Genomic DNA, 17702 nt, shown 5'->3' on the forward strand with positions numbered 1-17702 from the left:
ATTTCAAAACACGGCAGGTTTCTACTGTTTTGAGAAGGTGAAAAAGGTATCTGACACAGACTGTGATTATGTTCACACTACAATGACATTGAAAGAGCATGCAATTTTAAACTCAAAACCCTGAAAGAGACATCCCCCCCAGGTGGTTTGAGTGTTGAATAGCAAGGCCACCAATAACACCTGCTTGATTCTGAACTTTGAAAGCAGGCTATACAAAGCAATGTCAATGTCCAGTTTTCTCTTGTCCTTCAACAGCACTGAAGAGATTCCTTCTGTATGTGAGGCGAACAGAGATCCGTGGCGTGGACATTGACAACCCTTACCTGAATCTCATCACAGCCCTGACGGTCCCAGATATAGACGATGTCACAGCAGTGGACTACGACGCATCAGAGGAACGAATCTACTGGGCTGACGTCAAAACACAAACCATCAAACGGTCCTCCATCAACGGAACCGCAATAGAGACGATAATATCCGGAGGTAGAGAAAGATGTTCACCTCTGTGTCTTGAAATGTATCGGTTTTCTGACACTTATGTTAACGAAACAAAATGTTTGTCGTAAATGTATTATCAGACGGTTACAGTGTTTTGCGTCCGTTTTGATGTCCTTTTCATAGGTACCCGTTCTAATATTCATAGTGCACCTGTCAGGTAGTTCAAGCGATAAGCTCAGGACATTATTTCATTGAAGAGATGAACATGGCCATATTGATGTTGTCTTCTGCATATGATTTCTTTTGCAGGTATTGTTAATGTAAGAGGGCTGGCCCTGGACTGGCTCTCCAGGAACCTGTATTGGATTAGTTCGGAGAGCGACGAGACACAGATCAACGTGGCGAGGCTAGACGGGTCCCTGAAAACCTCTGTGGTCCACGGGATTGAGAAGCCCAAGTGTCTCACTGTACATCCGTCTAAAGGGTAAGGTTCGATTTTTTTGTATGTACTTCGATACAGTTCAATATCTGATATTGATTAGGTATAACAAGATATAGTCAAGTGAATGCTAGTTACGTGATATGATACATGATACACGTTTGTGTTGGTGTTCTGTATGGAAAATATTGTTTTCCTATTGAGTTTTTACCTCCCAGGAAAATGTATTGGACAGATGGCAACACAATCAACGTGGCCAACATGGATGGAAGCAATATCAAGATCATTCACCAGAACCAGAGAGAGCCAGTTGGTAAATGTCACATGTACAATTCTGAATATTTGTTCTACGTACAAAACATCCATATTTAGTGGCCAGTACCAGCTATCTTCTGCAATTGTATGTTGCATGACAACAGTAGTACTACTATCCGGTAACAAACAATATTGCAATATTGAGTGAGATGATTGGTAGAACAGCAACCCCATAATATGTCAATCATAACTCTAATCGATGATGTCTCCTCTAGGCCTGTCGATAGACTACACATCAGACAAGCTGTATTGGATCAGTGGAGGCAACGGCACCATCAACAGGTGTAGTCTGGACGGTAGTGGTCTGGAAGTGCTGGAGACCATGAAGAAAGAGCTGCTTAAAGCCACGGCCCTAGCTGTTATGGGTGAGTGGCGAGAGCTCAGAGCACGGGCCCGTGTTCACAAAGTGTCTCAGAGTCAGAGTGCTGAACTATGATTCCGTTTCGCTTTTAAGAGCATGGTTCTATGGATGAGCACTACCACCGTGAGACTCTTTGTGCATATTCTTTGTCTTAGAAAGTGCCTCATATAAATATGTTGTGCTCTTCCAGCTCATAAAAGTATTTGCTGGCCTAAAATTGTATTTTGTTTTGAGTACTAGTCCATTGATTTGGAGTTGTTTTTGATCTGGAGTACATGAGTAAAAGGGGTTTTGACAGTGATGAACCTTTGCTGTCTTCTTGCATTGTATTATTTGTCGTTTCCACATTTCTGTTTATGTCTGTCTCTGAAACTATTCCAATTCATGTTTAAAATTGCATCCCATCTGATAAAATTCTTCATCCAGACAGAATACATTAGGGAACTTTCTCTGGCTTCACTAGGACTTGTTCAGCCTCTACAGTGATGGGCAACAGAGCTGCCTCACGCTACAGAAACAGAAAACCGTAACCAGGCTTTCTGACTCAGTGATGGACAACCTGGGCTTTCGATCCGTCCTGCTCACTGACTGTCTGTTCCAGGTTTACTTATAGCTATAATGGTGATTGTATTAATACTGTACATCTATTATGTTTCAGTAGTACAGATCATTGAGACTGAGTGTCTCTCCACGCTCTACAAGAAAGTTGATCATGATACTATTAACAGGATGGAATAATTATTTTTCATATTGATGAGATGGTTGTGTTAATTTGTTTAATATCAGATCTGCATTAACCTACTTTTAGTGGTTATTCCCCATGAGTATCCCTACAGGGAGTAGGGTTAGGGGAGACAGGGGAGATGCATCATTATTGATGGGCTTCTCGCTCTGGTTTTGCTATGATTCCTTAGTTTATAGTACCTCTCTTATCTGCTTGGGATATTGTAATAGCCTCTGGGATATTAAAGTCCTATCTACAGTATGGTCTGCCGTAATTCCGTTGGGAACACTGTTTGATTCTGATGTAATTCAGCTGTAGAGGGACTGTTGTTAATATAAATCCTAACCGTGTTTTAACCATAGAAAGACATGTTTTTTTTCTCTGTGGTTTTAACACGGCCTCTTTTTGTATGCTCTCCAATCCTCCCGTCATTCGAGGAGATTATGTCCTTTGTTGATAGCTGTAGTCCAGCAGGCCAAAAGCCAAGAATGGTATGTCATAAACCCACTGTACTGTAACCCATTCAAGTATGCAGACAGGTTAAACAAAGAAGAGAAAGTTAAGTTCCCAGTCTACAGGCACAGGATTGGTCTAGCTTCAGAGGTTTTCTGACTGCTGAGTCGCTGTCCTATGTCCTTTGTGCCGGGCTGACTGTACCTCAGCGTTACCTGTTTGGTGGAACTGGCCTCATGCCCATTTTTTCTTCAGTCAAGGGTGCAAGTACAGTACATGGGCTCATATTATAAGAAAAAAATATGTCACATGGCCCAGTTCCTCTATTTCCTCCCTGGACCTGTGCCCCTAAGATTTATGCGTAGGGGAATGAACTTAAGATCCTGTCTCTCCGTCTCGTATCACCCGATTCTCAGAGGACGAAACCTGAAAGTCCTCCTTTACACAGCTCCCTCCTTGTACCTTCATTTACAAGCATCCCGGGAGTGAGCCCCGGCCTACTGTATTTATCAGCAAGGGAATACTGTACAGTGAGAGCTATACATACCTTATGGATAATATAGTATTATACAGTTCCTATAATGTCTTCGATTCAGTTACAATTGTATGTTACAGTTCCTAGGAAAGCAATCATTCAATGTGTTATTTGGGTCCAGTGATATTTTTAGTGCTCTGTGAACATGCTGTATAGCCTACTATTCATGAGCAAATGGGCCGTTATCTTTTTATTCAAGGGTTACTCGCAGATACGGCATAGAACCACTATTGCTACTGTACAGTATTCATGGTCTTTTGAATAGCTCTGTTTTATCAATACACTTGTCAATTTAGTCATGAACAATCATTGCTTTTCTGTCTTCAGGTGCCAAGTTGTGGTGGGCCGATGACAACTTGGCCCAGTTGGGGACCGTCAGTAAGAGAGGTGGGCTGGACATGGTGGTTTTACGCAACAAGACCACAGGGATTGTTCATATGAAGATGTATGACGAAGACAGCCAGACAGGTAATGTAACGAGTATGACTGCTACTCAATGCTTTTGCTCCGATCATGTCCTACCTCCTTTTAAAGCTTTGTTGTAGCCTTTTGACTAGAAATTGCTACGTGTTTTGATCCTCTATTGAGAATGCACCAACATTGCTTTTTATTGGTTCATGTATGTTTCAGAAGAAATTGTCCTTTTTTAATCCAACTGGCCAAAAAGAATGGTTCTTCACTGAGACACAGCTTTATTGAAATAAGGATTCCGTGTTGCTGTTTTGTGAGTCATTGGCAGTATCATCCATTTTATTGACAGGTCCAATAGAAGGATTGCTCTCGATCTCCGTCAGTATTAAAAATGGCAATTTAAGGTGTCTTGAATGTAAATCGTTCAACTTCCTCCTCAAGCTTCCTCTGACCGATTAGCTACTTCATTTCTCTTTTTGACACAGACCACATGGGAGTATGGTCATGTCTCATTAGTCTTCTCTCTCTCCCCTTCTCCTCCCTCGCTCTCTCTCTCTCTTTCTATCTCTCACTCTCATCCTCCCTCTCTCTCTCTCTCTCTCTCTCACCCACTCACTCTCACACACTGGAAGTGCTAATGCTGCCTTGGAAGTACTGTAATCTCATGAAAATAATTGGAACGTAATGCAATGCAGATGTACTCCGTCTAACTCTGCTTTTTCCCACCGTAACGCTCAGTTAAATAACAAGCATGTTGTCCCACTGTGTCATTACTGTGTTGCTTCCTGAATGAATACACGGGCAATGACCATGCGTACGTGTTAACTGTACAGTGTGATGTCTAATGTACACTGTTTGTTTACAGTGTAGCGTACAATGTAACCTAGCCATGTTCCACTGCTGCGCAGGGAGGAATCTCTGTCAGGAGAACAATGGTGGCTGCTCTCAGCTCTGCTTCCCAACATCAGAGAGCACACGGTGCTGTTCCTGTGCCGCGGGCTACAACCTCCACTCCGACCGCATGTCATGTGAAGGTACTGTGCCGGCTTCTCATGGGAGTACACTGAACAGGGAACACAACATATGAAAACCATGATGTCAATCTGATATGACATGTACTGCAGATCCCATCGTGGCATTGAAATATGGCGTTGTCTATGAGTGTTGCTTTTTTTGTGTTTGAAGGACGAGGGTCTTTTTTGATGTGATATGAAGGGTTAGAATGACATTTTACATGTACAGTAGATGCCATATAGTTGATTGGTTTGGCTTTGTGTTTGAACTTGAAGGCATAGGGTCTTTCCTGATGTACTCAGTTCACGAGGGCATCAGGGGGATATCCCTGGATCCGAGTGATAACAGTGAAGCCTTGATGCCGGTGACCGGCTCAATGATGGCTGTGGGGATTGACTTCCATGCTGGTGAGTGTATTGGCGTTGTTTTTTGTGATTATTTGGACTATTCTTCCTGCTTCGGTTTGCAAATGAATCATTCTCATTTTTCTTTTTTAATTGTTATTTTTAATTATAGTTTGAAAAAAACTAATTAAGGGAAGAACATTAATCCTTTTCAATTAATTGATCTCCCTAATAGGAAATGACACGTTATATTGGACAGACATGGGCTTGAACAGAATATCCAGAGTCAAGCGAGATCAGACGTGGAGAGAGGACATTGTCACTAGTGGTATCGGCCGTGTGGAGGGGATTGCAGTGGACTGGATTGGAGGTAAGTAGCCAAGCTCTCAAAGTTAACCTTTACTTAAGGGAATACAATGTCAAGTGCAAAGTAGGACATAGAAGTAGTTGTGGTCAAAAACAGTGCCTTCGGAAAGTATTCAGACACCTTGACTTTTTCCACATTTTAGATAATTTATAGCTTTATTCTAAAATTGATTAAATTGTTTTTTTCCCACATCAATCTACACACAATACCCCATAATGACAAAGCCAAAACAGGTTTAGACATTTTGGCTAATTTATTAAAAATAAACAACTGAAATATCACATGTACATAAGTATTCAGACCCTTTACTCAGTACTTTGTTGAACCACCTTTGGCAGCGATTACAGCTTGGCGTTTTCGGTATGACGCTACAGGCTTGGCACACCTGTATTTGTGTAGTTTCTCCCATTATTCTCTGCATATCTTCTCAAGCTCTGTCAGGTTGGATGGGGAGCATTGCAGCACAGCTATTTTCAGGTCTCTCCAGAGATGTTCGATCAGGTTCAAGACCGGGCTCTGGCTGGGCCACTCAAGGACATTCAGAGACTTGTCCTGAAGCCATTCCTGCGTTGTCTTGGCTGTGTGCTTGGCTGTGTGCTTTTCTCTGTTCATCTTTGCCTCGATCCTGACGAGTCTCCCAGTCCCTGCCGCTGAAAAACATCCCCACATGATGCTGCCACCACCATGATTCACCGTAGGGATGGTGCCAGGTTTCCTCCAGACATGACGCTTAGCATTAAGGCAAATAGTTCAATCATGGTTTCATCAGACCAGATAATCTTGTTTCTATGAGTCTTTAGGTGCCTGTTGGCAAACTCCAAGTGGGCTGTCATGTGCCTTTTACTGAGGAGTGGCCTCCCTGACCAAGGCACTTCTCCCCCGATTGCTCAGTTTGGTAGAGCGGCCAGCTCTAGGAAGAGTCTTGGGGGTTCCAAACTTCTTCCATTTAAGAATGATGGAGGCCACTGTTCTTGGAGACCTTCAATGCTTCAGAGATGTGTTGGTACCCTTCCACAGATCTGTACCTCGACACAATCCTGTCTCGGCGTTCTACGGACAATTCCTTCGACCTCATGGCTTAGTTTTTGCTCCGACATGCACTGTCAACTGTGGGACCTTATATAGACAGATGTGTGCTTTTCCATATCATGTCCAATCAATTGCATTTACCACAGGTGGACTCCAATCAAGTTGTAGAAGCATCTCAAGGATGAACAATGGGAACAGGATGTACCTGAGCTCAATTTTGAGTCTCATAGCAAAGGGTCTGAATACTTACGTAAATAAGTTATTATTATATATTTTTTTGAATTAGCAAAAATGTCTAAAAACCTGTTTTCGCTTTGTCACTATAGGGTATTGTGTGTAGATTACGCAGGATTATTTTTATTTTGTTCATTTTAGAATAAAGCTGTAACATAACATAATGTGGAAAAAGTCAAGGGATCTGAATACTTTCCGAAGGCCCTGTATATTGGCACCCTTGCACGATTCACTATTTCTTCTAAAATAAGTTTATTTAGTTTTTACATTGTTCACACGTATGTGTTTGATTTACAACAAAAATATCAAAATAATATTTTTCACTTTGCCTGGACTAAATGATTCAGAATTCAAATGAATTTGGTTGGAGGCAGGTGATTCTCGTTTACAGTGTAACATCTTACCTGTGGTAAGTTGCGGGAGGCTACACAGTAAAAATAGCAGTTCAACCATAAAAAAAGACAACAGAGCATTCTGCTCCATTGTAAAAGTGCAAGGGTGCCAATATATTTGACTGCAACTGTAGGACATACAGAGAGAGAAAAGCCATAGGACATACTTCTCAAGTAAGACATACATAAAATGTAATGAATTGACTGACTTGTAATGCAATGGTTGAACACTGTACAAAGTCATGTTTGTGTTGTTTACTAGGTAATATCTATTGGACGGACCATGGCTTCAACATCATCGAGGTTGCTCGACTCAGTGGCTTGTACCGAGCCGTGGTGATAGCTGAAGGACTTGACCAGCCCAAAGCCATTGCTGTGCACCCGGTGAAAGGGTGTGTACAGTCTTTCATTTCAGTCAACACTTTAAAGTCCACCTGCTTGGTATGTAATGAACACATCCTACTGTAGCTACATAATGTATTCCTTAGAAATGACCACCAAATAACCAATGTGTTAATTAATGTTGATTGCCAGTAATAATGAACATCATAAAACGATCTTTGCATGATTATATAGTAGGATTATATAATTACAGTGCCTTTTAGAAAGTATCTACACCCCGTGCTTCTACACCCCGTGCTTCTACACCCCGTGATTCTACACCCCGTGATTCTACACCCCGTGCTTCTACACCTGCATTGCTTGCTGTTTGGGGTTTTAAGCTGGGTTTCTGTACAGCACTTTGATATATCAGCTGATGTAAGAAGGGCTATATAAATACATTTGATTTGATTTGATTTTTCCCACATTGTGTCAGCATCCAAGGGACTGCCAACTCAGGTCTACTGGCCGTGGCACTCTTGGGGATAAACGCTTTTTTCCCCCTGGCATACTGGCCTTTTCTATGAAGAATTTTTGTTGTTGGTTATTTCAATTACATGTTTAAATGCTATAGAATTGATATGCATTCACAATTGTAGACTGCACGATCAATTTGGGGGTTTATGTGTATGTCTTAACAGTATTTCTATCTCAACTCTGTGCAAAGTATTTTCAAATCTCTGGCTCTTGGATATATTTACATCTCAAGCTGACTCATGGATAGTCTTAACCTCTTAACCTTTCTGAACCACCCATCCCGGATCCGGGATAATTGTCATCAGAAACGCTGACTAGCATAGCCTAGCCTAGCGCGAACGGTATATAATAAAATATAATTTCATGAAATCACAAGTGCAATATTGCAAAACACAGCTTAGCCTTTTGTTAATCCATCTGTCGTCTCAGATTTTGAAATTATGCTTTACAGCGCAAGCAATACTTGCATTTGTGTAAATTTATCGATCGCTCGACAAAACAATAAGAACACCTAGCGTCAGGTAACTTGGTCACGAAAATCAGAAAAGCAATCAAATGAATCGTTTACCTTTGATGATCTTCGGATGGTTTCACTCACGAGACTCCCAGTTAGACAGCAAATGTTCCTTTTGTTCCATAAAGATATTTTTTATATCCAAATACCTCCGTTTGTTTGCTGCGTTATGCCCAGGAATCCACCGGAAAGAGCGTTCGCGACAACGCCGGGAAAAATTCCAAGTTATGTCCATAATGTCCACAGAAACATGTCAGACGTTGTTTATAATCCATCTTCAGGATCGTTCACTAGGACCGAGAGAAACAATGGCTGCCTTTCACTTTTGCGCAAAAATCACTCGGAGAGCCCCCACCTCTCCACTTACGCAATGTGGTCGTTCACGCTCATCCTTCAAAATAAAAGCCTGAAACTATGTCTAAAGGCTGTTGACATCTTAGGGAAGACATAGAAAAAGAAGTCTGGTTGATATCCCTTTCAATGGGCAATAGGTATGCATGGGAACAGAGAGGTCTCAAAAACAGGGCCACTTCCTGGTTGGATTTTCCTCAGGTTTTAGCCTGCAATATCAGTTCTGTTTAACTCACAGACAAAAAATTTACAGTTTTGGAAACTTCAGAGTGTTTTCTATCCTAATCTGACTATTATATGCATATTCTAGTTTCGGGGGCTGAGAAATAGGCCGTTTCAAATGGGTACGCCTTTTTAGCCAAAAGCGAAAACTGCGCCCCCTAGTCTTAAGAAGTTTTAACATGTTTAGAGTACTTACAATGTAAACATATTGATTTCGCCTTCCTACAGCAGAGCCATTTGAAAGCCACTGATATCAATAGATTTCAGAACACATTTTATAAGATAATAGCCTACTCTTGTGCCCCAAACAAAACCGAAGGTGCTATGACTGTAATTAAGAGGAATCTTAATATGAAGGTGGGGGTCTGTGGGGGAGACACTGATAGACAGAGTTGTTATACCTCTGTTACTATTAATGGCACTACATTATGTTTGTCCTCCATTTACTCACCAAAAGCTTTTGATAAATCCTTTTTTGAAGACCTGAAGCTTAAACTGTTAGACTTCCCAGACTCAGTGACCATCCTTGGGGGAGATTTTAACTTGACTCTAGATCCTACTATTAATACCACCAGTGATAAAATCTTGGCACTCTGGGCACCTTCAAATTATATTATACCTTTTTAGATGACATGAACACCGTGGATGCCTGGCCCCTAAGAAATCCTTGTACTAGAGATGATCTTATTTTCTCCCCATCATCAGTCTTTCTCACCAATTGATTGTCTTCACCTCCCCTGTTTTTCTGAAAAGTACATCCCATGCAAAGATTCAACTATGCTGTTATCTGACCATTCTCCATTATTGATTTATTTTGAGATTTCTCCAGTCTTTTGCAGGGTAGGGAATTCTTAAACTACATTTTTGATATCTAACAAAGTGGGAATAAATTGATTTAATTGTAATTTTTGGTCAACAATCTACACAAAATACTCATGTCAAAGTGGAAGAAAAAACTAATTTGAACGTTTATAAAAATCATGAATAATTAAACACTGATATACAGTCGTGGCCAAAAGTTTTGAGAATGACACAAATATTAATTTCTACAAAGTTTGCTGCTTCAGTGTCTTTAGATATTTTTGTCAAATGTTACTATGGAATACTGAAGTATAATTCCAAGCATTTCAACTGTACAATGCTGTTGATCTATCCTCAGTTGTCTCATATCACAAACTCTGTAACTGTTTGAAAATCACCATTGGCCTTGTGGTGAAATCACTGAGGAGTTTCCTTCCTCTCCTGCAACTGTGTTAGGAAGGACGCCTCTATATTTGTAGTGACTGTATTGATACACCATCCAAAGCCTAATTAATAACTTCACCATGCTCAAATGGATATTCAGCGTATCCTCTTTATATTTTTACACATCTTGCGGCAGCAGGTAGGCTATTGGTTAGAGCGTTGGCCAGTAACCAAAAGGTTGCTGTGTCGAATCCCCAAGCTGACAAGGTAAAAATCTGTCATTCTGCCCCTGAACAAGGCAGTTATCCCACTGTTTCCCGGTAGGCCGTCATTGTAAATACGAATTTGTCCTTATCTGACTTTCCTAGTTAAATAAAGGTTAAATAAAAATGAATTCCACAAATTCCCTTCTTTGCGAGGCATTGAAATACCTCCCTGGTCTTTGTGGTTGAAACTGTGCTTGAAATTCACTGCTCAATTGAGGGACCTTACAGCTAATTGTACGTGTGATGGGGTAGTCATTAAACAATCATGTTAATCACTATTATTGAGCACAGAATCAGTTCATGCAACTTATTATGTGATTTGTTAAGCACATTTTTACTCGTGGACTTGATATTTCAGTTTTATATTTTGTTGTTGTGTAGATCAGTCACACAAAATATACATTTGATCCATTTTAAATTCAGGCTGTAACACGACAAAATGTACATACGACATCAAGCAATTACCAGCCAATAAAGTCTAAACTCTCCACCCTTCCTCCAAAGCAAACTATAAAGTATAAATACAGTAGTATTTCCCCACTCTGCATTCATAACTGATTACACTGTCTCACATGTTCAGCTTCTCAATCATTAATAACAGGAAACGAAAGGACGGGTCCATTTTCCCACATCAGCTTAGACTGCAGGGCACTTTCCTATTGATTCCTCCCCTGATGAGAGATGCTAATGAACCAGGATAAGCAGCTGAGGAGAATAGAGATGAGTCTACTGGCACTGTGTGTGTCTACTGTCACAGCTTGTGCCTCACCTGCGCCGGGCTAATTAATGTTGTCTCCCTCTAACCCCTATTATTCATAACATTGTATGCATGCATTACCCTGAGGTCTCATGTAGAAAGAGAGAACTTTATGTGGCAATCACGCTGATTGCTTAAATTAAAGCCAATATAGAAATGTGTCAACAACTGGCCCCCTATGGATATTAGATTTTGTGTGAGGGGATTTGCAACCAGTGCATACTGTCATGTTATTTTTAATTATTTATAATTGGTGCGTTCACAGTTAGTAAGTCATAACGTTGATCAGCTGCTTGTGTAACAGTATAACTTTAGACCGTCCCCTCGCCCCGACACGGGCGCGAACCAGGGACCCTCTGCACACATCAACAACTGACACCCACGAAGTGTCGTTACCCATCGCTCCACAAAGGCCGCGGCCCTTGCAGAGCAAGGGGAACCACTACTTCAAGTCTCAGAGCAAGTGACGCCCCCGACTGAAAGGCTGCTAGTGCGCACCACCGCTACCTAGCTAGCCATTTCACATCGGTTACATTTGCAATATTAGTATTCTGAAAGGGAGTTGAAAATGTCTACTCCACTGTCCATCCATACCAGCATGGAGTTCTGCCTCCTTGAATTATGAATTGATACTGTTATGGCCCTGCGATTTTTTGCAAGCTCTGATGCTTAACGTATTGCACTCTGTTTTTCTGGCTTGTTCCGTGTACATGTTTGTTACTGACGTGCTGCTTATTGTATTGATGTAATTTTTCGTCAGGTGCCTGTTTGTCTAATACTGATGTGTTGATGCTGCTGACTTGGTCCAGTTCTATCTTGAAAAAGAGATCTTTATCGCAACTAGACAACAACAAAAAATGGTCTACCGATTATGAACAATACTCATTAGATCAACCCAAATCATTTCCTGTCAATGTATGAGGTGACTGTAACGTATGAACATTGTTTGAGGGTGGTGGTGGCTGTGGACTCTTCTTACCCTTCTGTTGTCCTCTTGGCCAGGTTTCTGTTCTGGACAGAATGGGGCCAAAGCCCCTGCATCTGTCGGGCCCGGCTGGACGGATCAGACCAAGTAATTCTGGTCAACTCTGGAATAGCATGGCCCAATGGGATCTCCATAGACTATGAGGTATATTTAAGCAATAAGGCCTGAGGAGGTGTTGTATATGGCCAATAAACCATGGCTAAGGGCTGTTCTTAAGCACGACACAATGCAGAGTACCTGGATACAGCCCTTAATCGTGGTACTGTATATTGGCCATGTATCACAAGCTCCCGAGGTGCCGTATTGCTATTATAAACTGCCTACCAACGTAATTAGAACAGTAAACAGTATTTTTTTGTCATATCCGTGGTATACGGTCTGATATACCTGTCAGCCAATCAGCATTCAGGCTCGAACCACCCAGTTTATATAATAGATTAATTAATGCCATTTAGCAGATGCTTTTATCCCAAACAACTTATATACGGTATATCTCCAAAGTTATTGGCACCCTTGATAAAGATGAGCAAAAAAGACTGTAGAAAATAAATAATACAAATACCGAGCTATATTATATGCAAACAATATTATTATATTATTTCAAAGTAATACAATTGCTCAGAGAAAGAGATTTTGTTGAACAAGTAAATAAAAAATCAAAAAAATTGCCGTCAAAGTTATTGGCAATCAGTGGGTGCAGACATTGTAGTATTTGTTATCCGAGCGGGAATCAAATCCATGATGTTGATGTTGCTGGCTCCACACTCTTACCCACTGAGTAAAACAGGAGGACCAGGTGTTTTTGTCCCCCAGAGTGTACACACAGCACTTTAGCCTCCCTCTGATCCTCTTGGCTGAAGTGGCATTACACTCTGCTTTGTGTTATCTTTTTATAATGATACTCTCCCACCATCATATACCTGAAGTTTATTTTCTCAACATTGTATTCTAGGAAAATAAATTATATTGGTGCGACGCCCGCGCCGACAAAATAGAGCGGATCAGCCTTGAGAGCGGAGAGGACCGGGAGATAGTACTGTCATCCTCAGCCAGCAACGCAGCGGATCTGTTTTCAATGGCCGTCTATGGGCCTTACATATACTGGGCTGACAGGTAATTTATTATTCCGTAAATGTTACAGTATATTACAGTCTCTCCAAACAGGCTCCAAAGAAGCCTTCGCCAGCTGCTCTACCCTTGTTGAATTAACCACCTGCACCACAAGGTCACTTGAAATACCAATCTAATTGACAGAGAAAAAGGCAGAAAAATTAGAAAAGACACCTTCTCTCTATTTAAATTGTGCGTACCTACTTCAATGTCATCCACAAGGGTAGCTAGGTCCCATCACCTTCTGTCAGACCAGCTGTCTAGCATATTTTAGCTTCTGTCTAGTGTATTTTAATGAGTTCTTCTGTTTTAATTAGTCAAGGGCCATTATCCCCGTGTCAAACTTCCTGTTACCTGGTGTCAAACTCCCTCCTCTTCCTGTTGTGTGTGTGTGTGTATAGGGCTCATGCCAATGGCTCCATTCGCCGAGGTGTCAAGAGTTATGCAATGGAGGGAGCCATGACTCTGAGGAGTGGCCTGGGGGTCAACCTGAACGATGTCAAAGTCTTTAACCGAGGACGGGAGAAAGGTTGAGGTTTCAACTTCATTATCACATCTGTATTATTTAATGTTCTTACCAGGCTGTCAGTACCTGCGGTTGTTAAGTGTTCTAGAATCGACCTGAGATTAAAGGGCCAGTCAGCAGTTGAAACAATAACAACGTTCTTCCCACCACTGTTTCAGTAAAAAGCGGAGGAATGGGGCTGGGAAAATGTCATCACTTTCAAATTCATAAACCGAGCTACGTATGCAAGGATATCCATGATATCAAAATTAGAGTTTAACCATGTTTTGTTTACATTTATATTGTTTACAAACATTGGAGTAAAAAAAAGCTTATATTTGGGGTTCTGTTAAACTAAGCTCATGAGGTATTTATTTTGAAGTTTTCAAGAATCAAGGTACAGATAATTAATTAATAAGTCCAAAAATGGATGCAGCAACTGCTGATTGCCCCTTTAATGTGAAGGTTTTGCAAGCTCTTGCAATACAGACACCTAATTTCTGAATTTTGACTAACATTGACACTGCAATATCACTGCAAATTCATAATGGAATCTTATTCCTTATGACCCTGTGTTGACTTTTGACCCTGCTGTTGACTTCCTTACAGGAACCAACCCGTGTGGCCAGAACAACGGAGGTTGCCATCAGCTGTGTTTCCACCAGGGCAGTGGGAGGAGGACGTGTTCCTGTGCTCACGGCTACCTAGCTAAAGGTAATCAGTGATCTGTTGTGTTTTTATGTTCATTTATTCATCTCTTTTATAGCCTCTTGTTTGCTTTTTATTCTTTAAATTATATTTGTTTTACTGTTAAGTGTGTAGAGATTTTAAATGCACTTTCAATTTTGATCTTATTTTTGTATTTTTTCACATCAAATGTTTACTATTTCAATTAATCACAGTTTCAAGGGTTCAATTACATAATCATTGTCATTTGATTAGACGGTCTCAGCTGTCACCAGTACGATGGCTACCTTCTCTACTCTGAGAGGTCGATCCTGAGGAGCATCCACCTATCAGACGACAGCGACCTCAACTCTCCCATCAGGCCCTATGAGAACCCTGCCTACTTCAAGAATGTGATAGCACTGGCCTTTCATCACCGACAACAGAACTCTGGAGGCACCAACCGGATTTTCTATAGTGACGTTCACTTTGGGAATATACAGGTTGTCAATGACGACTGGACTGGACGGAGAGTGATCGTTGAGAGTAAGTGTGGTATTTGTTTGTCTAATTTATCCATTACTAAATGAATTACTAACAGTTTGAAAATCTGAAAACAGTTGGTTAATCTACAGATGAAGGATCTTAATATGAGCCAGTTTGCTACAGGAGAAAAATAATCCTGCAACAGCAGGAAATGTGAATAATTATGTGGATTATAATTCATGGACATTTTTGTAGGGGTTGATATCCATTTTTTTGTGAGGGCAAATCAAGTCTGACATTTCAAAGTGGAAATGACAAACTGTAGAAGCCTTTTTAAACCTCAAATACACTGCTGTGCAGGAAAATTCTGAGCAACAAAAGAGTGATTAAGATCCTACATCTGTAGCAAAGAGTAACGGGGAAGTGGAAATCCCTGTAGAATGTACTTGCATTCTTTTCTCACCTCCTTTCACATTGAATGAGTTCATTATTTTATTTCTGCGCCATAGCTTCCCCCCTGCCTTTAGAAAGATGAGAGAGAAGACTGATGAGCAAGTAAAGCTGCTGTTTCAAGTAGTGAACATTTCTTTCCCCCCAATTTCAAAGGTCTTCAACTCTCCATTGACAAGAGCTCAAACTGTTACTTGGAGTGTGAAACCAGAGGGATCCCACATAATCTGACTGCCTTTCATGTACCACTGATGTCAACATTTAGAGACCGACTCAAGCCTCTTTTGTACGTCTGACAGAAACTCAGATCTTTTGCCATTTCTATTGCTTTCATTTTGTTGCTGATAGAAGTGCCAAAACTATCAAAGACTGCATTGTACAACAAGATGAGATGTCAGTTGCAATGATTTTAGAAGTGATACATTAAATGTTATCTAGTTCTACGGGAGTTGTATATGATGAAAGGAATGCTATATAGAGAAGCTGTAGGTGTATTAACATTGTATAAGCCATTTAGCAGACACTTTTATCCAAAGACTTACAGTCATACATGCATACATTTTACGTACGAGTAGTCCGGGGAATTGAACCCACTATCCTGGTGTTGCAAGGGCCGTGCTCTACCAACTGTGCTAGAGAGGACCAGAATTTGGTGTAGGTGTATAAAAGGGTTGGCCTGAGACTTGCTGAGAGCAGGTGAGGAGTGTGGTTGATAGCTGGTATTGGCATTTCCTCGCTCATACAGGGGGGCTAATCCATCTTCGTTTGCAGCCAACTGTAATAGGTGATGGATGGCAAACAGGAAGTGATGTGATGACCCCTTCTGTCCCCACTGTAAATCACTCCGTAAAAACTTCAAACACTACAGACACGTTAAATCAGTTCCACCGTAACATATTACCTGGTCTTTTCACACTGTCAGGGACAGCCGACTACTACTGGCATTTCCTCTCACTTTTTTTCGGCCTTCTAATTCAAATTCTGTCCAACAATCTTCACAATATATGTATTTCATTTCTGTTTCTTTCTGATGTACATGTAACAGTGTCGCTTCCGTCCCTCTCCTCGCCCCAACCTGGGCTCGAACCAGGGACCCTCTGCACACATCGACGACAGCCGCCCTCGAAGCTTCGTTACCCATCGCTCCACAAAAGCCCCGGCCCTTGCAGAGCAAGGGGAACAACTACTTCAAGGTCTCAGAGCGAGTGACGTCACCAATTGAAACGCTATTAGCGCACACCATTTCACATCGGTTACACTCACCCCCCTTTTGACCTCCTCCTTTTCCGCAGAAACCAGTGATCCGGGTCAACAGCATCAATGTAGCAGTATAGCTTCCGTTCCTCTCCTCGCCCCAAACCAGGGACCCTCTGCACACAGACAACAGTCACCCTCGAAGCATCATTAGCCATCGCGCCACAAAGCCGCGGCCCTTGCAGTGCAAGGGGAACAACTACTTCAAGGTCTCAGAGCTAGTGACGTCACCGATTGGAACGCTATTAGCGCGTACCACCGCTAACTAGCTAGCCATTTCACACTGGTTACATACAAAAATAAACACAAATAGAGGAGAATAGCATATTAATAGACAGCAACTAAAACAACAGGAAAATGGTCTTATTATTCTATAACATTTTTGAGCCCAGACTGATAAATACTGTGATTAAATACATTACATGACCATAAGTATGTGGACACCTACTCGTCGAAAAATCTCGTTAAAACATTATGAGCATTAATATGGAGTTGGTCCCCCCCCTTTTCTGCTATAACAGCCTCAACTCTTCTGGGAAGGCTTTCCGCTAGATATTGGAACATTGATGCGGGGACTTGCTTCCATTTAGCCACAAGAGCATTAGAGAGGTCAGGCACTGATGTTGGGCGATTAGTGCTGGCTCGCAGTCGGTGTTCCAATTCATCACAAAGGTTTTCGAAGTTGAGGTCAGGGCTCTTCCCCAAACTGTTACCACAAAGTTGGAAGCACAGAATATTTTTAAATGTAATTGCATTCTGTAGCATTAAGATTTCCCTTCATTAGAACTAAGGGGCCTAGCCTGAACCATGAAAAAACAGCCCCAGACCATTATTCCTCCTCCACCAAACCTTACAGTTGGCATTCGGGCAGGTAGCGTTCTCCTGGCATCCGTTAAAACCAGAATCATCCATCAGACTGCCAGATGGGGCATGTGATTTATCACTCCAGAGAATGCGTTTCCACTGCTCCAGAGACCAATTGTGGCGAGCTTTACACCACTCCAGCTGACGCTTGGCATTGTGCATGGTGATGTTAG

At 41.5% G+C, this 17702-nt stretch overlaps 1 protein-coding gene across 1 annotated transcript in view; it reads left to right on the forward strand.

Annotated features, from left to right (window-relative positions):
* Positions 1–17702, forward strand: part of LOC139532141 (low-density lipoprotein receptor-related protein 1B-like) — a 208340-nt gene that overhangs the window by 102793 nt on the left and 87845 nt on the right. Inside the window, exons 28-41 of the mRNA XM_071329354.1 lie at positions 256–483; positions 748–922; positions 1096–1190; positions 1408–1557; positions 3593–3733; positions 4585–4710; positions 4966–5097; positions 5270–5404; positions 7319–7448; positions 12212–12338; positions 13147–13307; positions 13706–13833; positions 14419–14523; positions 14752–15021. Coding sequence (XP_071185455.1) covers positions 256–483; positions 748–922; positions 1096–1190; positions 1408–1557; positions 3593–3733; positions 4585–4710; positions 4966–5097; positions 5270–5404; positions 7319–7448; positions 12212–12338; positions 13147–13307; positions 13706–13833; positions 14419–14523; positions 14752–15021 — 2103 coding nt within the window. The remainder of the gene's footprint in view (positions 1–255; positions 484–747; positions 923–1095; positions 1191–1407; positions 1558–3592; positions 3734–4584; positions 4711–4965; positions 5098–5269; positions 5405–7318; positions 7449–12211; positions 12339–13146; positions 13308–13705; positions 13834–14418; positions 14524–14751; positions 15022–17702) is intronic.

The sequence above is a fragment of the Salvelinus alpinus genome, chromosome 10 (assembly GCF_045679555.1).
Source record: "Salvelinus alpinus chromosome 10, SLU_Salpinus.1, whole genome shotgun sequence".
Taxonomy (NCBI): domain Eukaryota; kingdom Metazoa; phylum Chordata; class Actinopteri; order Salmoniformes; family Salmonidae; genus Salvelinus; species Salvelinus alpinus.